The following is a 27,821-nucleotide window of genomic DNA, read 5'->3' as shown; positions in this document are numbered from 1 at the left end:
AATAAATAAAAAGTCTAAATTTTCATTTCTTTTTACAAATTTGAATCTTTGTTTTTTAATAGTTTCTTTTTTTTTATATAGAAGATAATATAAATAACTATAAATAATATTTCCCTGTCTTACAATAGATATCAATATTTTATATTTTTATTTGTCTCAAATTATTTATTCGGTTAAAATATCAATGTAATATTTATTATTTTTTATTTATTATCCTTATTTATTATATTTTAAATCGTGTAACTACTCCACTACTTATTATTAATAATAAGATTATTCTAGTAAATGATATTTATTTTATTATTGAAATCAATCCAAATAATTATTATAAGACAATGATGGAGTAAAAATAATTATGAAGTTAATAGACCAATTTATAATAATCAATTTTTTAAGGGTAATGCTAACAAGTGCTCCTGAGACACTGATTCCAAATAAAAAAAATCTTAGATTTAATACATTCACACGATATTTTTAAAAAAAGTTAATTATTTATATTTTCAATGCATTGAATACACATATTTTAGATAAAAAAATTATTTTTTAATCTATTAAATAATATTTACTTATTTTTTTAAACTCTAAACCAGTGGGTCACTCGTTAGCATTTTCTATTTTTTAATAATAGACTAGTAGTTTTTTAAGTTAATATTATTAAATCGAACCATGTACCCAAGGGATAAGTACATATTCATAGCAATTCATGCAACCACCTGACCATAGCTCAAGTGGTAGCATGAATTGCTATGAATATGTACTTATCCCCGCGGACCTAGAGGAGATTATTGATTAAGCCGGGTAAGATATCTCTTGAATGATTGATTAACAAAGTAACACAAAAAGATGTAAAAGCTAACTATGCAAGGGTGGCATCCAAATTAATTTCCACAGAAAAGGACGGAATGGGCGGTGACAGAATATAGTATACTTCTACTTGTATTCAACTTAAACAAAGAATAGAATTGATTCACACTTGTGTGACTCATTAATCCATGTCCCCGTACCAAAGTCAACATCCAATCACATATAGCTAAGGAGAAAACATCAATTATTGCAAAATAACATTTTTTAAAATCAAAATATCAATATTGTCATAGTTCGAAAAATATTAAATTTATTTCTGATGAAAATAATATTTAGTCGGAACTTTTAGATAGATTATTAAGGTCATTAACATTGAGAACAAGAGTTCTAGCCGTCGTCACTTTTCTTCTTCTTCTTTTGTATCCTCTAGAGAGGGATGATTTAGGATCAATGTTGATTCAAAATCACCCCTCCAAATCGTTCTTGTTTCTCTATTAGTTAAATAAGTGTTTTCACATATATTTAGTGGTTTTTTTTTTTGTGATTTCGTCATTTTAGTGTGTCGTTGTTTGTTTTGATTTTCCGTCTTTGTGCGGTGTATTTTGTTTTTCTGTCTTTGTGTGCAGTGTTCATTTGTTTCAGGTTGAAAGATGAGTTTCGATTTAGTGCAGATCCTATCTATGACTTTGGTGCCATTAACGCTACAGATCTGGAGACATGAATATTTCAGACATTTCAATATAGTTATAGTTATATTCGTAGGCATATGCAATTTGCCGTTTTATGCTATTAACATGGATGCTGTGAGTTTGTTTGCAGATTCATCCTTTTTGTTTTTGGCGATTCTTAATTTGTATTACAACAATGTACTCTATCAATTGAAATGAATGAATATTTTATTTAGTTACAAAAAGAACATTGAGAGCCAGAGTCATAGAAATAATTTTTTTTATTAATATGACGGTTATTTTTTTAAATAAGGTTAAATTCTTCCAACCCAATCAATACCCAATAAATCAAATAAATGACAACTTTGCTTTTAATGCTTACTTGTCTTTTCTCTTGCCGATTCTATAAACCTTCTAGAACATCCACGCATTTCTTTATCATTTTTATGCATAATTATCACTATAAAATTTATTCTTATCCCAATCTCCATGTGCATACCTCTATAAAATCTACTACTAAATTACTAATACCATACACATCACCTTCCACTTTCTTCTATATTCTTATCCAATTTAGTTATTCAATATTCACTCTCTTATTTATAACCTTACCTTCAAAAACTCTTCACTATCATCTTTCTCATTAAGCTCTCAAAAACTAAACTATCATCTTTCTCATTAAATTCTCAAAGTCTGTTATGGAGTTGATTTCAGGTTTACCGGAAGATATAGCACGAGACTGTATGGTTCGAATTTCGTACCATCAGTTTCCGGCTGTAGCGTCTGTGAGCAAAGGATGGAAAACGGAGATTCAGATGCCGGAGTTTCGTCGGTTAAGGAAGCGTACGGGACACGCACAGAAAATCCTTGTCACGGTTCAGTCCAAGTTCGATTCAGAAAAAAGTAAAACCGGTTTACTCGGAAAGGCGATGACCATGACGAACCCGGTTTATAAGCTGAGTGTATTGGAAACTGAAACCGGTGTTTGGAGCGAGTTACCATTAGGACCCGAGTTATGTGACGGGTTACCATTATTCTGTCAAATAGCTGGTGTCGGGTATGATTTAGTTGTTATGGGCGGGTGGGCTCCTGATTCGTGGAAAGCTTCGAATTCGGTTTTTATTTATAACTTTTTATCAGGTGAGTGGCGCCGTGGGGCTGATATGCCTGGTGGGCCCCGCACATTCTTTTCTTGTGCGTCGGATCAAGATCGTATGGTCTACGTGGCAGGAGGACATGATGAGGAAAAAAATGCGTTAAAGTCAGCTTTTGCTTATGACGTGGTAAATGACACGTGGATCACGCTTCCTGACATGGCAAGGGAACGAGACGAATGTAAAATTGTGTTTTGTCTTGGAACAACGGACTCCGGGAGAGTTAGGGTTGTCGGGGGATATCGTACGGAGATGCAAGGACGATTCGAGCGGAGTGCGGAGGAGTTTGATGTTGCGACGTGGAAGTGGGGTCCAGTGATGGAGGAGTTTTTAGTTGATGCAATGTGTCCGAGAACTTGCGTGGATCGTTGTGATGTGGATCGTTGTGATGTGGAGGGGAGAATGTATATGTGTAAAGGTGGTGACGTGGTGGTATTGGAAAGTGACACGTGGAAGAATGTGGCGAAGGTGCCAAGTGAAATAAAAAACGTTGCGTGTATTGGAGCTTGTGATGGATCGTTGTTGTTGATTGGGTCAAGTGGGCTTGGTAAGCCTTGTATGGGATTTATATTGGGCCTAAAAAGTGGTATTTGGACTAAATTTGAAAACTCAGAAAACTTTTCTGGGCATGTTCAATCTGGTTGCCTTTTGGAGATTTAGTTTTGTTTTATGATATATATATATATCAATGTAAATAGGATGAACATTTTTGTTTTCTTTAGTTAGGATACATAGCTCTGAAATTTTGAGAAATTTTACCACTTCTATGTTCTTCTATAAGTATAACGACTTGTGTGTGTACAAAGTTTTTCTTAAAGTAAAGTTTACATTATTTCTTGTCTCACCGTTGATCAAGTAAAGTGTTGATAAAAAAAAAGTTAAATTCCACATCACAATATTCTCAAGATAGACATAAAGTGTAAAGACTAAAAGATGACAAAGAATGATGAATTTATTTCTTATAAATTGTTCTAGTTAAATCTATATCTATATTATAAGAAAATAAATGGCTCTCGAAAAAACAATTTTAACCTTTCTTCTTTACCCCCCACCTCATTGATTTAGGGGCAAAAAGTGTCCAAAATTTACTTTTTGTAACCAAATTGTACTATTGGTTACACCTTAAATATCTTTACTGAAAATTGTTACAAATTACAAGCAACTTTGATTTTAATAGTTTTTTTATTTATTTTAATAGTTAGAATGGGACAAAATGTTATAACTCAAAGTACAAAATGCATACAAGGCATACAAGTTAGCTGTCATAGTTATACCAAAAGCATCTTATTGTAATTCGGTGGACAAAATGTTATACCAAACAAAAGTCATATTTAAAAAAGTTGGCTGTCATAATACATCGAAAAAGCATACAAGGCATCTCTTTTATTGAGATTTGAACTTTTTCAAAAAAAATTACATTTTCAAAAACAGATCTTGACCGCCCTTCCATTTGTCCACCGGGTTATTCAACTTTGGAAGACTTTTGTCCACGGGATTATCGTTCTCGTCCCAAGTTTCAAATAAATGGGTATGTTCCTGCCTGAACCACTTCCTGTACCAGCTATCACTTCCGAGTTGGTATTTCTCTTTCTTTTCTCTTTCTTCACGGTTTATACTCTCTCCTTCAATCACCACTTTCTCTCTGCAAACACCCTAACCTCTCCAAAACAATTCAACTGTTCTTCACCTCTACATCTTTGAACTTCGAATATGGCAAGACCGTTTGAGGCGGTGAAAGACATTAGTGACGCAAAGGAGCTATGGAAAATAGCTGTGAGAGTCCATCACAAAATGGACGGTTGTTTTCAAGATTAAGGAACATTTTGAGATGTTATTGTGTGATAAAGAAGTAAGTAACATTTCTTTCTCTGGTTTTTGTTGCTTTTGTGAAAAAGTAACGTTTCTGAGTTTATTGTTTCTGGTTTTTGCTTATGGAAATGTGAAATATTTTTGGTAATATATATGTTTTTGATTTTGTTTTCTACTGTGAAATAAGTTTCCTTTCTGAGTTTATCAGTTTATGAGTTTTATTCTTGAGGTCATGTTCAGTTACGAGTTTATTCCTTTTCTTATTTCGATATTTATTTATGTTTTCGTTTCTGAGTTTATGGATTAAGAGGAAGAGATCCAACTCAAAGAAAAAGATCCAACTCAAAATAAGTTAAAAAATATAGACTTGGTAGTATTATGTTGTTTTCGTTTATGAGTTTGTAGAAAAGAAAAATAACTTATACACTTGGTTTATGAGTTTGCAGGCAACTTCAAGTTGTCTCCTTTTTTTCGTTTCATGGATTTATTATATATTGTGTTAACACCTTGATGGGTTTGTTTATCTTTTGTCAAATTTGCAGTAACCTAACAAGTTTGTTAGGCTTTCGTTTCACTAACCTAACAAATCCAAATATGCAGGCAAATATGGAGTTCTTATTTCCCTAGGGTATCTTATGTTAATGGCCATGTCTCCCATGCCTAGGTTTTAACTACAACTTTCTTGAACAGGTTTGTCACTATACCATTTTCTTGACTTCGATTTAATTTCAATTTTCAATTTGCATTCAATACTTTCTGTTATCCAGTTACTGACTACTGTGTTTTATGTTTTGGTTGGTAGTATCCCAAACCGTTGTTTGGGCGATACATCCGGTCAGATCGGTGTTGTATGACGTGTTCGAGGCCTGAGTACAGTGGCTCGTCCCTGTGAAGATTCGCGTGTGTGCAGAGCTTCGTCCACTAATTTGGAGTTTGGATGTGAAAGAGAAGCTGAAAAACAGGTCTGTAGTTACTGTATCATATGGAAAGTTTGTCACTGAACTGATTTTTCTATTGTATATACATTTTATCATGTTTTGCTATGTGGAACCCTGCACTCTTCAAACTTCCATCAAGTCTTACATTTATGGTGAAATGAACCGATTGGTATGTGGTACTATCAAGGATGATGCATTTATCTGAGTATGTAATGGTTGGATTTGGTGTGGTTGATTTGGTTGCAGAGTGTGCTTTGTACAAGATGCTTTTATGTAGACAAAATTTCACATAAAATGTTTTGTACCTTTATGTGTTTATCTGTTCTGCCGAATTTTGTTGAAGAATAACTTCGTCACCGGTTGTTATCAAGAAAGGCTAATGGGAATGTGTTGCAGCTTGTAAGAAGGAACCTATTTCTTCTTCCCCATGTATGGCTAAAGTTTTAATAATCCATTGGTGCCTTCATGATTCAATTTGCAATCCATCTGGTCTATATTAGTGAAGTTTGTGATTATATTCAGACTTCGTTTTTCAGTTGCAACTTGCATCCACTGAATTTATATGCTTGCTTTTTTCGTTTTCTAATTTTCTAAATTGTTCTCTTAAATACTATTCAGAATGAGGCAGTTATCGAATATGCACTCAAAAGAAGGGATGTTAAATTGTTTCCTTGGGGACTTGACTTTGGACGTCCAGGGTAATGATTGTATCCCATTTTCCACTTACATGATTTTTAAGAATTATCTGCATTGTGATTCGTGCAGAGAAGAGACTTGCTTTAATAGAAAACAAGAGAAAAGATGTTAATCAACCAGAAAAAATAGAACAGGAGTTAATAAACAATGAAGAAAATGATGACAGTGGCAATACACCATGTAGTGATTACTTGTCTGATGGGGTGTAAGAATGAGTTTCTTTGATATTGTGAGGAAGTATTTGGACAAGCTTCTGATTGAAGCGAATGAAGCATTATATGACACAATAAATGGTGGAAATATCATTGTAACTCAAGCTATGCAAATTGCTGCAAATATTTATGTTCTTGAAAGAGCTTGTGATTTTTTCCTTAGGCTTGTGGCTCAATTATGTGGGAAATGTGTCTTGGTTCAATCAATGGACAAGCCTCAAGTTGCATTAGCTGCAAAGGTGTTACTAAACACTTCAAGGGATGCAACTTATATTACCCTATTGAGTTTAGTCAACGGATAATTGGACGACTTTATGAAACCCACAGACAGTTCTCTTTGGACTACGAAAGAGGCGAAGCCGAATGGATCTAAACATGAATGGTGAAGATTAAAAAATAAAGTTGTGACCTTAATGAACTTTTATTTAGCATCCATCCCATTTATCAGCTGATTACTATTGCTAAGTATGTTTTTAAAGGTGCATTTACACCAGCCATGAGCTGAGTAAGGAAGTTTTTGATGCTTCTGAAGTGTGTGGGGAGAAACTATGGAGGTTTCCAATAGAAGAAAGTTACTGGGAATCAATGAAACCTGGAGCTGCTGATACGGTGAATACTGGAGGTCGGCAAGGTGGTGCTATCACTGTCGCTATTTTCTTAAAGCATGTATATGGTTAATCATCATAGTTTGACTTTCTCATTAACATGATGCCTAATTGCAAGCAGGTAGTAAGTATAATATCTAAATACTATACTCCATTTTGACTTTCTATGTTGTGAGTTTCTAAAACAACTGTGATTTTGCAGTTTGTTAATGAAAATGTTCAATAGATACATATTAATTTAGTTGGTCCTGTGTGGAATGAAAAGCTCAGTTGTGCAATAGGATTTGGTGTATAAACTTTAGTGGAATGGGTATTGTAGAATGCATCTTAAATGCATATTAAAAAAGAATGGACTTTGAATGTGTTCTGCTTCAAGTTATCCACAGAGAAATACATTTTGCATTAGCTTCTTTCTAGCACTATATACTGCCTATTTTATATCTTACAATTGTATAATTCTATGCTGGTATTATTAGGTGTGGTGTTGAATATGTGCTAACATTTAAATCTGTGTTGGAAAATAAACTACACTTTAGTCCACTGAGAAATAAAATTTGTAGCAATTAAAAAAAATATTAACTTCAAAGTTGTGCCTTATATAATTATAAGTTTAATTGCTGATTAATGATTACTTTGTTTGAAAAATGTGTTCCCGCTTTTCATTAACCGGATTGACTTTAGTCAATGTACATTTTAGCCAATATTTGAAAAAAATACAGTTATATGTATAATCTGTCATGTCTTATGCAATGCTAAAGCTCTAAATTGTTACTAGCCTCGTGACAAAGTACTTATGATAAATATACTTTTGACATAGTCTTTTGCAACTAAAGACAGTATTTTAGCCTATTAACATGGAACTTATATGCTAGGACTATAACAGTGATGTTTCAGGGGGTACCAGACAATCATTTAACAGAGCATAAATTAAATTAATTTCAATAATAATCTTTTTTAAAGTTTTCTTTTCCAATCTTTTTCTTTCTTCTCTTTTTGATTCTTAGTTTTGAATGAATTTTGATGGATCTTTGTAAACAAGACAATTTAACTTGTAGTCTACATAAAAGTTTAATAGTTTTTCTTACTAATAAAAGTTTTTATTTTTTTATAATTGCAATACATATTTTATTTTTTATTTTTTCCAATAATATTTTGAAATTTTCTAATTTGTGAATTCTCATGTTAAACTAATGACAAATTCGCGGCCCACATCAGAACTCATGCGGACGCACGGGTAACACATTATTATTGTGTGAACACACAGCTAACTATATCAAAATACGCGCAAACACACAAGTTATTTTTAAGATACAATACTTTTTAATATAATATATGGGAAATTAAAATATATATGATTTCTGTTAAACAATTATGTTTTTTATTTTTAAAATATGTTTTTCTTTTAAACAAAATAGACTATTTAATATTAAAACTTTTATATTTTAATTTGATATAATTTTTTTTTTACTTAATACTATTTGTATCTGATAAATCCGGTCCAACCCACAGCAGAACCCGTGCGTCCGCACGGGTTTTTCACTAGTTTGATATAGTAATAAACTATTTTGTCACTATTATAAGCAATAATTTTTTTTAATCTATTTATTAATCGACATATTTAAATTATATATACATTAAATGCTAACGAGAACGAGTGTTCTTGGGCAGTAGTTAAGGATTTAAAAATGTATGTTTCGTTTATTAAAGACTTGTATTTATTGTAATGAAAATAGAAATAATTGACTTTCTAAGAAATAAAAGATATGCTTTCTTAAAACTACTTGTATTCAATGCATTGTAAATTAAAATAATTTATTTATTTACAAAATATTTTTTATATTTAGAATCTTTAATCAGTGTCCCTAGAGTACTCGTTAGCATGACCTTTTTATAATTAAAAGGGGGACATTTATTAAGTTAACTTAAATTATATTTAAGTTAATTAACGAAATTACTATCATGTAAATCTTATCGTGTTTATAAAGGTATTAAATTGTATATCTTGTTTCATATTAATCCAAATTTAATTTATCTATTTTTTTCTTTCTAATTCGTACTTCTCCAAAATCTTTTTTTATGCTATTCGTAGAGTGACTATTATGGAAGAAATTAATCTCTGTATCAAATAATGTGTGTGACTTTAATCAAGTTATTAATAATTTTAAATGTTATTTATATTTTTTCACAATAACCCATTTTTACTTTATTTGAATATACAACTTCATTTTATGTGAATACCATCACTTCGCATGATTCATTTTATTTATTTAATAATTAATTATTTTTCATTTGACTGAAAACTTCAATTATAATATACCTTAACAAATTTTAAATGTATTAGTTTTATCATTCATCATAATTAAGAATGGAAACCAATAATAATCACGAATATTTTCTTATATTCATATATCATTTAATTATTTGACTGAATATTATATATCATTTAATTGATATATTTTCTTTCATGTATAATTGACCTTTCTCCATAATATGATCTTAAGTTTAGAAATCATCTGCCATAGACCTGAAGAAATAAGTATTAAACTTGATTATCTTGTGAGCTATTAGCACCAATAACTAGTTGTTCGCTAATATTTTAGATGATATTGGTGTTGGACATCGCTTTTGACAAAATAAGATTCAATCGCTTTTTTGATTGATTCATGAATCTCGTTCTTCACTCTTCACTTGAGTGATTCGATCACTCCTTAGTTGCAAGAGGATTCCCTCACATAATAATTTAAGAAGAAAATAAATTTTTGAAAGAGAAAATGGAAGAAAAGAGAAGTTAGGATTTTGGGAGAAAAGAGAAGAAGAAGTATTAGCGAATTTGCAGAGTTTCTCTCTACTTTCTATTTGCAACTATGTATTCTTTATTTAACCGCTTTACAATAATAAGGTGCCTCCCTATTTATAATGGGATTGCTTGTACATCAAGCAATTCTCAAAGTAACTAAATAACACACTTATTTCGGCCAGCTGTATTCGGCTCTCTATCGAATCCAACAGATACAATTTTTACAAACTATAATTGACTCTATTAAATACACACCAATTCGACTATGTTGTCAGCATTATAAAGACAAAGAATTACATATTTAATACATTGTGTCTAATCTTTCTACATTCATCATAGTTCTCAATCTCTTGAATAATTCCACCCGCACTTTCTTTGATCAGATTCACCATCCATGTTGCTTGGCATGTGCAAATAGAGGCAACTATGTACTCCGTCTGACACGATGACAGTGCTAGCATTGGTTCCTTTCATAAATTCCTTTTTCATTTCAGCTCAAACTCGGTAAAATAAAGAATTTATGAATCAAAATATTCACATAAATGAGACGATTACCCAATTAGGCAACAAAGTTGATTATATGGTAACCCACAATAAGATGTTGAAAACTCAAATTTCCTTAGTAGCACAACAACAAGCCGCTCATCCTACACCAGGAGGATCATTTCCTGGAAAACCTCAACCTAACCCTAAAGGCCATGCTAATTCTATTGCATTGCGAAGCAGAACCGCGTATGATGGACCTATAAATCCTAGGTTGAATAAGTATTTACCAAGAAACAACAAGCCAGAGCCACCAAAAGGAAACATTGTGACTACACCTGAAAAACAAGTAGTAGAGGAACCTGTAGATCCAGAGAAACAAAGAGCGGGAGAAATTAAAGACACCCAATATAAGAAATTAAAGACACTTGATAAAGCATATGTACCACCCCCCACCTATAAACCCCAAATTCCATACCCTCAAAGGCTTAAGCAAACCAAAGACACCCAATATAAGAAGTTTGAGAAAGTAATTGAAAAACTTCATGTCGAAATTCCCTTCACTGAGGCTATTACCCAACGCAAACTTGAAGATCCTAAACCCTTTAAATGCAACACAATTGTTGAGAACAAATTAGCCATTAAGCAGAGAGATTCTAGAAGCTTATTTATACCGCGTGTTCTAGTAAGTCATGTTATCGATAAAGCACTACTTGACTTAGGCGCAAGTGTGAGTTTGATGCCTTTAGCTGTTTGCAATAGGTTAAACCTAAGAGATATGCAACCAACTAGGATGTCCCTTCAACTGGGCGATCGATCAATTAAGTACCCAATCGTTATATTAAAAGATATTCAAGTTAGGATTGGTCAACTTTATATTCCAACATACTTTGTCATAACGGAAATTAAAGAAGACGAAGACATCCCTATTCTTTTAGGTAGACCATTCTTATCAACTGATGGAGCCATGATAGTTGTCAAAAGAGGAAAATGACCTTCGAAGTAGGTGATGAGAAGATCAAATTTATTCTATCAAAATTTCTAAAAGTACCTGCTATAGATGACTCGTGTTGCGCCATCGATATTAATGATGAGTGCATAATACAGAAGCACCTATGGAAACGATAAAACTTCCTTCAACACCAATAATGGAAGATGATGAAATTAAAGCACACACACCTTATATTGATGGTAGCCTTCATGAATGCCTAGCACTTACCACAGACCATATGCCCAGACCTAAGAAACCATCGATAAAGTTTAAGGAATTACCTAAGAATATGAGATCTGAATTTCTTGATAAGGAACTAAAGCGTCCAGTTATAGTAAATGTAAATCTAAACAGTAACGAAAAAATCAACTCTTGAATGTCTTACAAAAATACCCTGCAACTCTAGGCTATAATATCTCCGACCTAAAAGGAATAAGTCTGTCTGTGTGCATGCACCGGATTATGATGGAGGAAGATTCTAAACCCTCTAGAGAACACCAAAGAAGGATAAACCCTATCATGAGTGATGTGGTCAAGAGAGAAGTGTTAAAATCACTTGATGATGGAATAATTTACCAAATCTCTGATAGTAAATGGGTTAGCCCTGTAGATGTCATACCTAAAAAGGAAGGTGTCAGAGTCGTACAAAATGAAAAAGGAGAATTAGTGGCGAAACATGTAGAAAACGGGTGGCGTATGTACATAGACTATATGAAGCTAAACAAAGTGTCAGGGAATGACCATTTCCCCTTCCGTTCATCGAGCAAATGCTTGAACGCTTAGCTAGACACTCTTATTTATGCTATTTAGGTGGATATTTTGGATTTTTCCAAATTCCAGTTCACTCGGATGACCAAGAAAATAACCTTCGCATGTCCTTATGAAACATTTGCTTATCGATAAATGTCGTTCGAACTATGAATGCTCCTACAACTTTCCAATAATGCATGATGGAAATATTTGTGGATTTCCTTAACGAGATCATGGAAGTTTTCATGGATGATTTCTCAGTTTGCGGATCCAGTTTTAAAAATTGCCTTGCTAACCTGGAGAAAATTTTGGAAAGATTCGTACAAGTTAACCTTGTATTAAACTGGGAGTGTGCTCCTCTCAAGGCCCTGAGTTCGAATCCTACTAGGTGCTATCAGTCCTTGTGTTGGGCCAGTCCATACAGAACTTTGTTCTGGCTTTAAACGGGGTCCCTGCTAGTGGACGGTGAGAATTGTCCCTTTTGGATTAGTTAAACGCAAGGTCGGATACCAAGATTTTCAAAATGTCATTTCATGGTTACAGAAGGTATAGTCCTAGGACACATAGTATCAGAAAGGGGCATTGAGGTTGACAAAGCTAAAATTGAGGTAATAGAAAACCTCCAACCACCCAGAACGGTTAAGGAAGTTTGAAGTTTTCTTGGACACACCGGTTTTTACCGAAGATTTTATTAAAGACTTATCTAAAATCACTAAACCTTTAATGGGTCTCCTGATGAAAGACGTTGAAATCCTCTTCGACGACAAATATCTAGAAGCATTCAATCTTCTTAAAAATGCACTAATCTTCGCATCTATCATGCAACCACCATATTGGAACCAAACATTCGAGATTATGTGCGATGCGAGTGATTTTGTTTAGGCGCTATTTTAGGACAAAAAAAATATAAAAGATTGCATGTTATATATTATGCCAGCCGAACTTTAGACACGAACCAACTAAACTATGCCACTACCAAAAAGGAACTCTTAGCGATAATATTTGCAGTAGACAAATTCCGTCCCTATTTAGTTGGAGCCAGAATTATTATATTCACTGACCATGCTATCATACAATACCTATTTAGCAAAAAGGATGTGAAGCAAAAATTACTTCTCTAGATCCTTTTGTTACAAGAATTTGACTTAGAAATCCCAGATAAGAAAGGAACTGAAAATGTGGTAGCTGATCACCTCTCATGACTCGAATACCTGAAGCCAGACCTTATTCCCATTAATGTTGACTTCACATATGATAGACTAATAGTGTCAGTCAATAATAGGACAAGTCACGATGGTGACTCCAATGAGTTAGATATAAATGTCGAAACTACCCTAATAGTAACAAGTGTACCTTGGTACGCTGACTTCATTAACTATTTTGCGGCCAATGTCCTACCTCTATATTTGACCTATCAAAAGAGAAAAAAGTTCTTCCATGACGTAAAACAATTCTATCGGGACGAACCCCTCCTTTTCAAGAGAGGAAATGATGGTATATATCTTAGTTGTGTACTTGAAGAGGAGGTGGAAAACATTATAAAAAAATCATTGTCATTATACTCCTTATGGCGATATGCAAGCACATTTAAAACTTGCGCTAAGATCTTTCTAGCAGGCCTTTACTGACCAATTTTATGGCGTGATGTTCATGCTTTCATCATCAAATGTGATCGGTGCCAACGCACTGGAAATATTTCAAGGCGCGATGAGACGCCCCCAAAGAATACTCAAGAAGTAGAAGTATTTGATCTCTGGGGAATTGACTTCATGGGCCTATTTCCATCATGCATGGGAAATAAGTATATACTCGTTCATGTCGTTTTTGTGTCTAAATGGATCAAAGTAATTGCCTCCCTCAAACGATGCATGAGTGATTATTAAGTTATTTAAAAACTATATATTTCCCAGGTTTGGAGTCCCTCGCCTCATTATAAGCGATGACGAATCCCATTTCATTTCAAGAATTTTCGAGAATCTCTTAAACAAGTATGGCGTAAAACATAGAGTAGCGACACCATATCATCCACAAACCATTGGACAAGTAGAATTATCAAATAGAGAAATAAAATAGATTCTAGAGAAGATTGTTTCCATCTCTAGAAAATATTGGTCCTCTAGACTACAAAACACATTCTAGGCTTATATGACTGTCTATAAGGCCCCTTTAGGGACGACCCCCTTTAACTTAGTCTACCAAAAATCATGTCACCTACCTTTTGAATTAGAACACAAAGCATATTGGGCTATAAAGGCCCTGAACATGGATTATTTGTCATCCAGTAACAAATGCATATTAGATATCAACGAATTGGATGAACTCCGACGAGATGCCTATGAAAATGCTATAATTTATAAGGAACGAACCAAAAAATGTCATGATAGGCGAATTGCGCGAAAAGAAGTTGTTGTAGGTGATTTAGTACTTCTTTCAACTGCAAATTGTGCCGTTTCCTGGTAAGTTACGTTCCAGATGGCCTGGCCCATTTAAGATCACAAAGGTCATGCAATCTGGTGTTGTCGAGATTCAAAACCAATCATCAGGTCCTTTCATTGTAAATGGGCAAAGGTTGAAACATTATACCAGTAATGAAAATCCAACTTAATATTTTCGCCATACATTAACAGACCCTCCACTTGTTATACCAACAATCTGATTCTAAATTTTAACAAACTTCGAGCTACTGACGTTAAACAAAGCGTTGCATGGGCAGAAACCATGGGTTTCTGTTCATTTTATTCATAAACGGTTATTTTTAATTTTAGTTTATAAATTTCTAACTTGTGTGTGTTTTCTTTTCAGAGCCGCTGCATTCTTCTTAGCCAAATTTATCTACTAGCATTATTTCAGGATGCAAAAATTTGATGGGATGAGGACAGTGTTCAAAAACGATGTCCAAAGAAATCATTTTGATATCCTACCTGAGAGAACCACCTCACCTACCCGTTACCCATATTTTCTTTGCCTAGTCCATCTAGGACTTGTTGACAATGTCCATTTCATGTTTAGCCATATGAGTTGGGACAGGTTTTCAGTTGCAAAACACCCAACCCATAGTGTCATACCCTAATTTTTGACCCCCCTGAGATGACATATCTTCAGGATTTTCATCAAGTCAAAGCAAGTACCCAGAGCAGTCTGGCATTCAAACAAGGGTGTTCAAAGACAAGAAAACTTAGGCAAAGGATCAATCAATAGAAGGATTAGTCTCTAATACAATCATAAGACTCAAGAGCTTCATTATTTCACCTATGATTGATTAGACACCCAGTCATCTGAGTACAGGTTTACTCAGGTCACCAGACTAGGGTTTTTTTTTAGCCTATTAAGGACTAAAATCAGGGATCACCTTTGGGAAACCCTAAAAAGCCCCAGGGGATCATTCAAAGACATCAATCATCTCCAAATAACTCATATGACAAGATCCACTGGACATTACACCTCAATTCAAAGTCTACAGTCATTATTTTCATATGGTCGACAATTAGGGTTTTTGACCTAATTCACCAAGATAGTTGACTTTTAATCAGGGCATGGATTCAAGACTCAGGACATGATTCAAGAACCTCTACTACCTCAATATAATCCATTTACATCACTCATTTGAGGAGAAGATCTTGATTCTACACAAAAGTCCAAATTCTCACTTTATCAGGAAAAAGTCAACTGTATGAGTTCACCTTTGACTTTTAAGATTTTTGGTCAAACCATGACTTTCAAGGATCAATATCATCAATATATGGATATTAAAGTCATTTGACCAAAGAAATTCAAAAAGAATCTTCAAGGAGCAAAAAGTCGGGAATTAGGGTTTTTGAAGGCATGATGAGAACTCAAAATTTCACCTACACAACTCAAAAAACTTCCAACATGAAAGTTGTAGATCTTGCAAAATAAAATAACATCTTACAATGCAACTTTTTTCAAAAGATCAATCATTTAAGAGTTTTGGAAATTTTGAAGTTTTAGGTCATAAACACTTAGAAAATTTTCTAAGTGTTTTAACCTAGTTTTCTTCCAACTTTGGCCTCATTTTTAACAAATTTGCCAAAAGATTCTGAAGAAACTCCAAATTAATGATTTGAAGTAGATGTTTAGGGATTTCCAAATTGTGTTCAACCTTCTCCAAATTCATTTTGAGCTAAGAGTTATGCTTGTTTAAAGTTGGCCTCATGAAGTGAAATTATAGGTCATGTACAATTTGAAACTTTGCAATTTTGTGCAAATGACCTCTCTTATGGATGCTACACGACCCATACCACATCTGAAAACATGCCATTCATTCATTTTTACCATGACATGAGAATTGAAGAAGATTCTAAAAACAAGAACATGTGATTATGTAATGATTACATTTTGTGAATTTATGGAAAATTGATGAATCACCCAAGGAATCTTCTCACCAACCAATTAGAGCTCATTTCTGTCTCAGAATTGTCCCCTAAGATCAAGCAAAATCGAGGGCTAGGGGATTGATCAAATGGAATCAAAATTCTCATCATTGCATAAGAGATATTTGCAAATTTTCTTCTTGGCTAAGAAACCAAAGTGACTTCATTAAGCAAGCTTACTATCTTCAATTGTTCAGCATCAATTGCCTATAAATAGAGGCCTCTTTCTCATTCAGAAAACACACCAAAGCAACCATATTCCTTGCTTTCTCTTTCTCTTCTCATGCTTATTGTTTTTCAAAGTTCTTTGGCAAGAAGAATCGTTTTCTTCAAACCAGAGCTTATCTTTGGAAAGTAAGCATTCTAACATCTCAAGGGAGATCATTTGAGGTGATCCAAGCACCTGGATCACTTCTGTAAGTGGAGGAACGCCATTGTTGCTCTCACTTTGGAGCTGTTGCAGATGGAGGTCCATAGAGCAATTCAGAAGGTTTCCAACAAAGCCAAGCATCCAGGCACGTTCCATAGGAGGTAGTGAAGCTGTTCAAATGGCTGCAGCTCATCTGTAACTCAAGAATCATCACTCTCCATGTTCACTTGAAGCTCAAATCGAGGGAGGTTCATAGAACAATTCAGGAGGATTGAGGTTACAATAAACATTCAGTTAGCATCACTGAGTCCCAAGGAAGCTTTTGGGATCATTCATACAAGCCCAGTTGCTCTCTATCATCCTCACGACCTCCATTTTCAGAGGTAAGTTTCTGAACTCTACCTCTTTAATTTAAGCACTCTTTATGATATAGCTCGATTCTATCTTGTTCAGCATCATCAGAGGATTGAAAACCCTCTATCATCATTCATTTATCTTTCAGTATAGTCATTTAATTTGATTTTCAAATTTTAGGGTTCTTCACGTTTTTTAGTAAATTAGTTAGATGTAGTTAATATAAATTTATGTTAGTTACATATTCAGAATCGTGAGTGAATTTAGAACAAGTTTCATGTTTACATCGTTGCAAATGGTTGAGAGTTGAGAGAGTTCAGATTTTTAAAAATTCAAAGCTAGAGGTTGAAGATGACAATGGTGGTGGCGCGCAAATTTCAAATTCAGGGTTAAGTTTATTTTATTTTGATTGATACCTGTTTCATTAACGACTAAATCGTTATAGCCCAGTGGTAAGGAGTGTTTGTGTGTTGCGCGTGCCCAAGGTCTGGGGTTCGAATCCCCCTCGCCCCAGACCTTTTGATTTTATTTTCTTTTTTGCTTCTATACACTTGAATAACATATGAGTTGCAAAGGAGTCAGTTTACTATCACCATACGCGCGCTGGCCCAGTGGTGTTGGTTTTGGGTGTGTGACCTAAAGGGCGTGTGTTCAAACCTTGGAGGAGACAAAATCATTTTTTTACCACTAATTTCCTTCATTTTTTCTCACAACTTCACACCAATAATTCACCTATCAAATTAAATCATTTTCACTTCATTTTTTACACACTTGTTATTTAATATACTTATTTTATGAATAATCAAAAAATCATAAAAAATATTATTTATTTCATGTATTTTAATTAGGGTTAAAATAGTATGTTTTAAATGTTTTCTTAAAAACTTTAAAATATATATTTTTATCTTGTTACCTTTGTGAATAATTTTATGATAAAACCCTAATTGTTTAGGTCTTAATTAGGCATAGATCTTTATCTTTACCTTAATTAAGTTGACTTTTGTCAATTTTCAAAGCTGTTATCAGTCTCCGATTAAACGGACGATTAAGGTTTTCAAACAACAAAACCTTATATCATTTCAAATCATTTTCAATTTGCTTTTATAGCCAGTACTGTAAAGTACTGGGCCTCTAATAGAGTGTAAGTCCCAAACACCTTCTCTTCTTAGCTTGTTTTCAAAACTGTATTTTTAAAATCTTCTTTCTGTTTTCAAAACATTCTTCTGGTATTTGAAGGGCATTATTCTCGGTGAAACTCTTCAGATACCTATGTGACCTTTGTCCATCTTCACTTCTTCTGTTTTCAAAACCATTAACTTTTTATCATATATATTCAACTGTTATCCACCAATTACTGTTGAGGCTCTGTACATACTTCTTCAAAGGCCTCCACTCCATCCAGGTTAGGCTTTACAAGCTTTCAATTTACAGTCTTTATTTAAATTACTGTCAAATATAAATTGTGCATATATATTAGTTTAGAACTACGTTTGAGTATAAACCCTAGGACAGTTAAACTATATATATATATATATTATAGGAATATGACCTAGGATTGAGAATGTCTTCCCGGTGAAGGCTCTTTCCTAATTAGAGATCTGTAGTTCAAACCCCCAAGATGAATTATTCCCGGTGAAACATCTTGGCAAAAACCTTAGAATCCAAAAAAATAGGACACATCCACCCAAAGAGGAATTATTCCCGGTGAAACCTCTTACCCATTTGCTTAGAGCCAAAATAAGTTCAAAACTACATAGCTTTCTCTTGTGCTATAACAAGGACCCTCGATTAGCCTCCTCTTGGGCTTTGTACAAGGACCCACAGGCTTCTTAAAAGCATTTCCAGCTTCCTCTTGAGCTTGTATACAAGGACCCATCAGGTTTCTTATAAACATAGGAACAGGTCTTTAGTCACCTTTTAGCCTACCCTGGTGAGTTTCTTCCAATATAAACCAGACTTTAAACAAGCTAAGTTTGTCTCAATTTCACATTGAGTACATTTTTGGAATGAGAGACATGGACAGTCTCTGTCACCCTTATTTTCATCAATCTTCCTTAGCAGAGTCTAGGATCCTTGTTTGCTTATCCTCAATAAGTGTCAGCCTTCATCTTGGGCTTTAAACAAGAAGTCTCCACTAGATAATCTTTCTGCCAATCATTTTAATAAAAACCCCTGGAAAGGGTTAGCCTCCACACATTCAGTCATTTTAATAAAAATCCCGGGAAAGGGTTAGCCTCCAACATCATTCTTTCATTTCAACAACATCAGTCTTTCAAAACCAAAGATTTATTCTCTTAGGAGATAATTTCCCCAAAAGAGTCAAAACCCCTGGAAAGGGTCAGCCTCCAAAAACATGATAAAATCAGTCTTTTAACAGACAAATTCACCAGCTGAGTCAAAATCCCTGGAAAGGGTTAGCTTCCAAAGGAAAAAAACAGTCTTTTAATAAATAAACTCTCCAGTAGAGTCAAAATCAACAAAAAAACAGTTAGCCTCAACCTTGGGCTTCATACAAGGCACCAAACAATAAAACTCCCCTGTCAAGAGTCAGCCTCAACCTTGGGCATTGTACAAGGCAGATAATAGAGTCTCCCCAGTGAGTTCCTCATCATTCAGTAGCCACAACCTTGGGCTTTGTACAAGGCAGATTAAACCATATTTCATGAGTCAAAGATTCCTAACACCTAGGGTCTTTTCCCCATAGAGTCATCCATACTCAGTTTATTTTAGAGTCAGCCACAACCTTGGGCTTTGTACAAGGCAGAAAATAATGTTTTTCCCTAGTTAGAGTCAGCCTCAATTCTGGGCTTTGTACAGAACACCAAATAAAACCCATCAAAATAGATTTTCCCTAAAGTAGAGTCAGCCTCAATTCTGGGCTTTGTACAGAACACAAAAAAAACCCTGTAATTAATCCCCAGTGGAGTCATCTCCCAGAGTCAATAATAATTAATAAATCAATCAAAAAAGCCTCAAGCTTGGGCCTCATACAAGCCAGCTAAAGTCAAATATTTTATACAGTAGATAGACATAGCTTATCTCTATAGAGAGATATTTTTACTACTCTACCACATTCAAACAAACAAACATTACATTTTAATCAAGTCTCCCATTTAGGATTTTGAAAGGCATGAGATGGCAGTAAAACCCAGACATGTGGTAACTTTCCCTAATTTGGATGAGCATCTTTCTTTCATTTAAGAGGCATTTGACTGGTATACTTGCACATACACAAGTAAGGTCCCCCTCTTGAATGAAATGAATTCAGTTATTCTGTCACTCCTTTACAATGTTTGTGGTAGAATAGTACAAATGCCTCTATGTAAAGATGATTTCATGTGGTAACTTTCCCTAATTTGGATGAGCATCTTTCTTTCATTTAAGAGGCATTTGACTGGTATACTTGCACATACACAAGTAAGGTCCCCCTCTTGAATGAAATGAATTCAGTTATTCTGTCACTCCTTTACAATGTTTGTGGTAGAATAGTACAAATACCTCTATGTAAAGATGATTTCATGCCTCTTTATTGTAAACAGAGATTTAATTCAAGCTTCAACCTTGAGCTTCAAGCAAGGCACCCAAAAATAATTAATTTCCCTAATTAGTTCCCCGAACTACATTAAGCTCTGACTTCCATTAGGGATATGTAGGCATGAGGTTCACAAGGAATCTCAGCGAGCTAATAAAATACCAAAAATAGTCAGTCTGTCTGTCTGTCTTTCTTTTATTTTAATTCAATTCCTTCTCCTAACACAAAGGAGAAACTTCCCCAATCATTAGCAGTAAACAAAAACACATTTAGACACAGAGAAGGTTCCTGTAGAGTACTACAGATATGTAGGGTGTTTAAACACTTCCCTATGTATAACCGACCCCCCGGACTCCAGAATTTCTAGTCTAGGTGAAATCCCCACACTTAGCAAACTCCTAGGGTTTAGTTGAGATCTTTTTTCCCCTTTCCTACTCGTAGGACAAATAAGAAAGTTCGTGTGATATCGTAGGAAGAACTGAAACAAAATTCATCCCACCACGAGCGCATTCTCCTTCCAAATTTCGCGTGAAGGGTCTAGCGTGCCGTCCTCCCAAGTGAAACGGGGAGGTAAAAAAAACGACACCACACATAGAAACCTAACATTGGAGTTCCTAAGTTCATTTTGTTTCCAACCCCATATTGGACTAGGACAAAGCAAAGGCTTAGCCACCTTTAGGCTCTTTGGCCATGATTACCGTCTTACCAGTAGAGAGTTAGCCAAACTCCTTGCATTTTAGCCTGGTCCCCGTGCTCATTCTAAAGTACCTGGTGATGTACATATGCAAGGTAAACTAGATTATTATGTGGAAGACTCAATGAATACTTTTCACCTGATCATAAGGCCATGAGTAACATTCTTATCCATAATCCTGCCATTCGATATTTCCACATGGTCGTAGACCAAACATTCTTTGGAAAGGCCGAAAACTTGACATGTGTGAGCAAAGAAAAATTTGTTTTTCATCCTAAGTGTTTTTTGAGATAGTCCTATTAATTCTGCAACCTTTCTATTAACCAACCTAAATAAGGTTGCCAACCAGACCATAGAAGACATTTATATGGGAGAATTAGTCACTCATATTGTTGTAGCATTGGCCTATGCAACCATATAGCTCACCTAACCCCTTCTTGTGGGTTCATTCGGCTGTATATTGATCATTGCTTAAACTAGAGCTTAGTAAGGAGAGAGGGATCTAACCAGTTCAAAACTTTGATTAATTATGAAGTTTTCCATCATTTCACCTTACACTTTGCACAAACTTGCAAATTCCGAGTTTCTCTTAAGTTCTCTGCAGACTAGCCATTCAAACCCTTCATATACATCATATAGAAGTTGTAGGAACTTTTCTTATTTAACACGTAATACATGTAATCTATATGCTTTATGTGAACGTCTTATCGTTAGCTCCGTTGATTAACTTTCTCTTTTTATATGTGTAATGCCCTAATTATAACGATCATCTCATACGAATTAATCAAGTGTGATAATTAAAATGCTAAGATTGATTAAGTAGGAAAGGACATCATTAATAATTATGGCTAAATATAGATGGCAAGATATACCTTTTATCTAGTGGAATCATTGTTAATTCTAGTAAAGTGGCAAGGGAAAAAGGGTTTATTAACCTTGTATCTATATAAGGAAAGGAGAAACCTTTTTCTCTTATTCCCACACTTGTCTTATCTCTCTATCTTTCAGACTAGAAGAGAAATAAGAGAGTTGAGAGAGAATAAAAAAGGGTGAACGAGTCTCTTCAAATTCCAAGAGTGTGCGTGGTTAACCAACATTGTTCCACCAATTCTATCTTTTGTGGCCTCAAGTCACAATTTGGATTGGAATGGGAGGAGGAAGAATACCTCTAGCAATCACAACCTTCATCTTGGTCATGTGCACAGAGGATTAAGGAGTGACTTCTTGAAGAGGAGCATCGAGGCAGACTCAGATCATCAATTTCTCACCACCATCTTCTCCATTTCAAATTTTTAAGCAATTAAAGTTGGGGTTCATAATTAGAATATAGCTTTGCATGTTAGTATTGTGTTGCATGTGATAAATGACTTGAATGAAGCAAGTTCATACTTTACATTCATGAAAATATGAGTTTTGGTAAAATCCTTGAAATGTTATTGCATGGCTGAATTTTTAGCATGAAAAAGATCACGGTTATTGTCGTTTGATCACCTATAAAATTGTTGTTTTTATGGTTGTATGATGAATAATGATATCGAATGTTATTGCATGTTAGAACCGAGTTTTTGGGAAGGAAATGGAGAAATTCAACTTTTCCATATTTGATTCGAATCAGGGGTTTAACAATTTGAATCATATGTCAAATTTTAGAAGAAAAACTTTCTGCCTGATTTGATTAGAGTAAGGAAAACAACATGATTCGAATAATGAGAAGTCGATTTTGTTCTAGACCTTTTTTCGTCATAACTTGAGCTCTTTGCATTAGCTTTCTAACGCAATTGACCACATCTGTAACGGATTTACAAAACTGCATTGGTAGATCCTTGTGATCGACTTTGGGGCTAATTACCCTTGGGTTACATGACAACCGCAGTTGTGAGTATGACATTCATGTATGTTGAGAAGCTAGCAGAGCTTCGTTATTCTCATAGTGTATCTAATATGTGAGAGTAGTATTAGTAGTGCGAGAATAGTAGTAGAACTTTGTAGTGTCGCGTGGACACATAAGATAGGGAACTCCACTAAATTTTAATTATCCCACCTCAATATTGTTGTTGATTTTCAAGTGAGTTGGAGAAGTTGGAGTTTTTGCTAGAAGACCTAAAGGTTGAAAACTTTGGTGTTTGGTGTCTAACTCCACTTTGATCTTTTATTTAGTTTATTGGACATCTGATGTACTATTTCTTATGTATTATGTGCATTGATTTCAGTACATTTTGGATGTCAATTCTAGATAATATTATCTTTTTACAATAATGAAATGATATTAATTTCTAATGAGAAATTTATTTACACGAATAAATATTTATTTCAAATTATAATAACAAAGTTATATTACATTTATAATTTTTAAATGAACTTTTTAAAATAATTATAAAAGAAAAATGTTAGCAAAAGACTTCCTTGTTACATGCAGTTTTTTTACTAAGTTTGTTGAAAATGATAGTGGTTCCAACAAAACTTTTGTTTCTTCAATTAATTTTTACGGAAATGTTTAAACCTTTTGGTTTTTATACATTCTAAAGATTATTCTAAATTTTAGTACTTTGATCTTCAATTTATTATAAAAAATTAGTACTTTGATCTTCAATTATTCTAAATTTAATATTACTTTAGAGAAATTTATAATATTTTTTTTAGTGAAGTCTCATTTTAGTCCTCATAATTATTAAATCTCTTATAAAATTTAATTGAGTCATGTTAATCTCTTTACTAATATTTTTTTCAAACTGATTTTTTTTTTTTACTTTTGAACCGTGACTGAACCACCCGTGAAGACCCATTTTAATCTCTCACAAAAAAGAGAGAGTCCAAATTAATTCCTGATAAAAAAATGTCTCTATTTAATCTCTTACAAAATTTAACTGAGCCATGTTAGTCCCTCTTTTAATATTTTTTTCAAATGATCTTTTTTCGTATTTTTAAACTATGATTGGACTTGACAAGATATACCTGCTTTCATTAAATACTTTGTTATCATCAAAACCTAAGTGATATGGTATAAACCAATTTTCTTTCAACATACCATGTGTATTATTTTCGCCACAAATATTATTTACAAAAGCAAGAAATTATCCTAAACCACATTAGTAGCAAAACTAAACCTTCCTAAAAAATAATTAGCAACTAAAACAATAACGACACCTAATACACAGGAATATATAACAACAAAAATCATAGTCACCCACCCATAAGTCTGATAATAAACCAAACAAAGAAAAGAACGTCGTGATATCGCGATGATTTATCTACAATTCCTTCATAAATAATTTCAATTCAACAGTCGTAAAATAGAAGTCCAGTCACAATTTAAAAAAAAATTGATTTGAAAAAAAAAAAATACTAAAAGAGGGACTAACATGACTTGATTAAATTTTATAAGGGATTAAATATATACTTTATTTTTTCTTAGGGACTAATTTGGACTCTTTTTTTTTTGTGAGAGACTAAAATGAGTCTTTATTAGCAGTTCAGTCACGGTTCAAAAGTAAGAAAAAAATCGATTTTAAAAAATATTAGTTGAGGGACTAACATGATTCGGTTAAATTTTGTAAGGGATTTCTCTGAGACTTTTTGAAATTTTTAATTTATATACTATTCAAATTCAAATTATTTATTATATTTAAGAAAATATCTAACTTTTTTTAATTTTTTTTTTAAAACAACTCATTCAAGAATTTAAATTATTATTTTTAAAATATTATCCTCAATGTAAATTTTGTTGTTGTTGTTATTGTGTGAGGCAAACTAAAAAAAAGCATTTTCAATGAAGTTATGATAATAAACAATATTGTTGAATAAACCCCAAATCTAATATTACTCTAAAGAAATATATAAAAAAAACTATTTAATTCTTTCAAACATAAATTATTTATAATTGTTTTTAATATACTAGGTTATCAAATATAAATATTATAAAAGTAATAATAATATGTTTGTGTTTATAGTACCGTTTGATGATAAGAGTCTAGGTTTTGTATAAAATTTCACATTTTCAATAAATTAGCCGTTTCACTTTATTTAATGAATTTGTATTGTCAAGAAAAAATGAATTTTTAATGAATTTTTATACAGTCAATGTTAGTATGTTAATTCTTAATTTAATAGTTTATGTTAAAGGTGGGAATTAAATACAAAGTCATCCTTAAAACTTGGTTTCTTAATTTTTTCACCTCAACATCTAGCCAGCCATTTTTTTAAGGATACGTTTGTTTCAAGTTATTATAAAATAATATTTGTATGAATATGATATTGGAAATACAACAATTTTGTGTTTGTTTTAGTTTTTTAAAAATTATTTTTGAATATATTTTATTCCTTGAAAGGTTGTTTATACATGATTTTTCTCATATTTATTTTTATGTTGGAGGATGAAAACCCAAATTTTTTTAAAAAATAAAATTAAACTAACTTAACTTCCTACTAATACTCACATTTATTTTATTTTTATTTTTTTATAATTTTTAAATTAATTGAAATTTGTAAACATTCTTAAGAAATTCAGTTTTTCACCAAAAACATACATAAAAATATTATTCTTAGGTATAATAATCCTGAAAATATGATTTCAATGAATAAGTTGCCTTGTAAGGTGTTTTAAATTATTTCTCTAAAATTAAATTGAATTTTTAGAAGAAGTAATTTAGACCATTTGATCTTAATAATATGACCATGATGGTTACGTGATTTTAAATTTGAAGTGCCAAATCTTAATCAAATAATTTTATTTATGAAAGATCTAATGGTGGATTTCATTATTCTACTTTGGAAATATAAATTAGTCAAATTTTTTTAATGAAATTTTTGAAAATGTTTTTTTAAATTTTATTGTAAACTTTAAATCTAGATCATCTAATTTTAATCAAACAATCATAATTTGTCTAACTATCTTAATTTACATGTCTCCCTAACTCATGTTAGAGAATTCGAGTCCCCGCAATTCTATTGGCCAACCAATACTTTATGTGTCCAAACTCTAGAATCTTTATCACTATATAAACTCTTTCTTTGTCATTTCCTATTCACCATTTTTACATAAACATTTCATCATTGCCTCTCTTTCTCTTCAAATTTAGTCCAAAATCAACTTTCAACAAGGACAGTTGCAATGGTAATGTATACCTATTTCAATTATAATGTCAAGTTAAATTATTTGTATTATTTTTCTTATTATAATATTTGTGTTTGTTTTTAAGGACATGATGTTTGTTCCTTGGTTGAAAAAATTGCTATCAATCACTACATTTTTCACCTTATGTGAAGTTCACCCAAACGTGCCAAAAAATGAGTGCAACATGTTTTGCCTCGATTGCAATGATAATCCGTTTTGTGGTTCTTGCATCACTTCTGGTCACAAAGATCACAATGTAATTCAAGTGAGTATTGTTTAATTTGAAATTTAAATCTATATATAAATTCTCAATAATTTATGTATTTTTTTATTCTAAATATAATTCTCTTCATTTTATAGCATTTTTAATATTTGTTACGAGTATGTGATACTTTTAATATTTATATTTAAAATCATATATTAGATACGGAGGTCTTCCTATAACGACGCAGTTAGGACCACTGATATTTATAAGTTTGTGGACATTCTTGGAATTCAAACCTACATGATAAATAACTCTACAATCGTCTTCATTAACAAGAGAGATCGTAGTCATCCGAAGAGAAACAATGTTAGTAATTTCGGTTACATGAGTGATTCTCTTTGCAAGATTTGCAAAAGAAATCTAGTGGACCCTACTTACTTCTGTTCTTTGGAATGTAAGGTAAAATGTTGGTCCTAGTCTCATTTTCTATTAATATTGTTCGATTATTTTTTGACAGGCAATAAATGTCATAACTTATAAATTTCTTTCTTATATTTCTATTATATTTTTAAATAATAAATAATTTTTGTTGTATTGATTGTATATCATACAAGTTTGCTTGGATAGAAAAGGAAGGAGGTTTTTTCGTAAGTGCAAAAGAGAAGAAGGAATTGGAATTTTTGTTAGAAAAATCCATCAAAGTGATACCACCAAAAGGAAAGACAAAAAATATGGGTGAACACAATTCAAAACGAAAACTAGAAGAAGCGGGAATTGAAGAAGACAATGATCAAGAGGAAGAGAACCAAGAAGAAGATGAAAAAGATGTCAAAGAAGATGAAAACAACAAAGAAAATGTGGTTCTGATCAATCATCCACCGACTTCAAAACGCAAGCCAAATTCAAGAAGAAAGGGAATACCCCGTAGGGCACCTTTCTTTTAAGGTTTTTATCATGGAATAGAAATAAATTTAAATAATACCATATGTGGTAGATTTCTTTCATGATTTTATTTGTGCTCTTGCGATAATAAATTACTTTTAAATATTTAATTTAGTTCATAATGCTTTTGTTGTGTTTAGATTCATTAAACTAACATTTTAAACTATAATATTAATTCGTGCCCTTAGGGCATATGCTAAGAAAATCATAAATGAAAATTTTGTAGTGAAAAAGTAAATAACGAATCAATTATAAATTTTAATCAATGTAGAATTTTCAAACACAAATTTTTTATACTCAATATAAATTTTTCATT

General features: G+C 32.8%; 3 protein-coding genes across 3 annotated transcripts; all 3 read left to right on the top strand.

Annotated features, from left to right (window-relative positions):
• Positions 1-1,981: 1,981 nt before the first annotated feature.
• Positions 1,982-3,489, top strand: LOC131624957 (F-box/kelch-repeat protein At1g80440-like). Its single transcript, XM_058895881.1, has one exon. The coding sequence runs from the start codon at positions 2,171-2,173 to the stop codon at positions 3,284-3,286; it is 1,116 nt and encodes a 371-aa protein (XP_058751864.1). The 5' UTR covers positions 1,982-2,170; the 3' UTR covers positions 3,287-3,489.
• Positions 3,490-10,263: 6,774 nt separating this feature from the next.
• LOC131624941 (uncharacterized) lies at positions 10,264-11,160 on the top strand. Its single transcript, XM_058895864.1, has one exon. The coding sequence runs from the start codon at positions 10,264-10,266 to the stop codon at positions 11,158-11,160; it is 897 nt and encodes a 298-aa protein (XP_058751847.1).
• A 154-nt stretch (positions 11,161-11,314) lies between these two features.
• On the top strand, positions 11,315-27,507 carry LOC131624940 (uncharacterized). The gene is made up of 4 exons (XM_058895862.1): positions 11,315-11,497; positions 26,444-26,623; positions 26,783-27,022; positions 27,178-27,507. Exons 1-4 carry the CDS (start codon positions 11,315-11,317, stop codon positions 27,505-27,507), a joined length of 933 nt encoding a protein of 310 aa, XP_058751845.1.
• The last annotated feature ends 314 nt before the right edge of the window (positions 27,508-27,821 follow it).

This window comes from Vicia villosa, unplaced genomic scaffold (assembly GCF_029867415.1).
Source record: "Vicia villosa cultivar HV-30 ecotype Madison, WI unplaced genomic scaffold, Vvil1.0 ctg.000175F_1_1, whole genome shotgun sequence".
In the NCBI taxonomy this organism is placed as follows: domain Eukaryota; kingdom Viridiplantae; phylum Streptophyta; class Magnoliopsida; order Fabales; family Fabaceae; genus Vicia; species Vicia villosa.
Note: the sequence above shows the minus strand (reverse complement) of the source record. Positions and strands in the feature narration are given on the sequence as shown.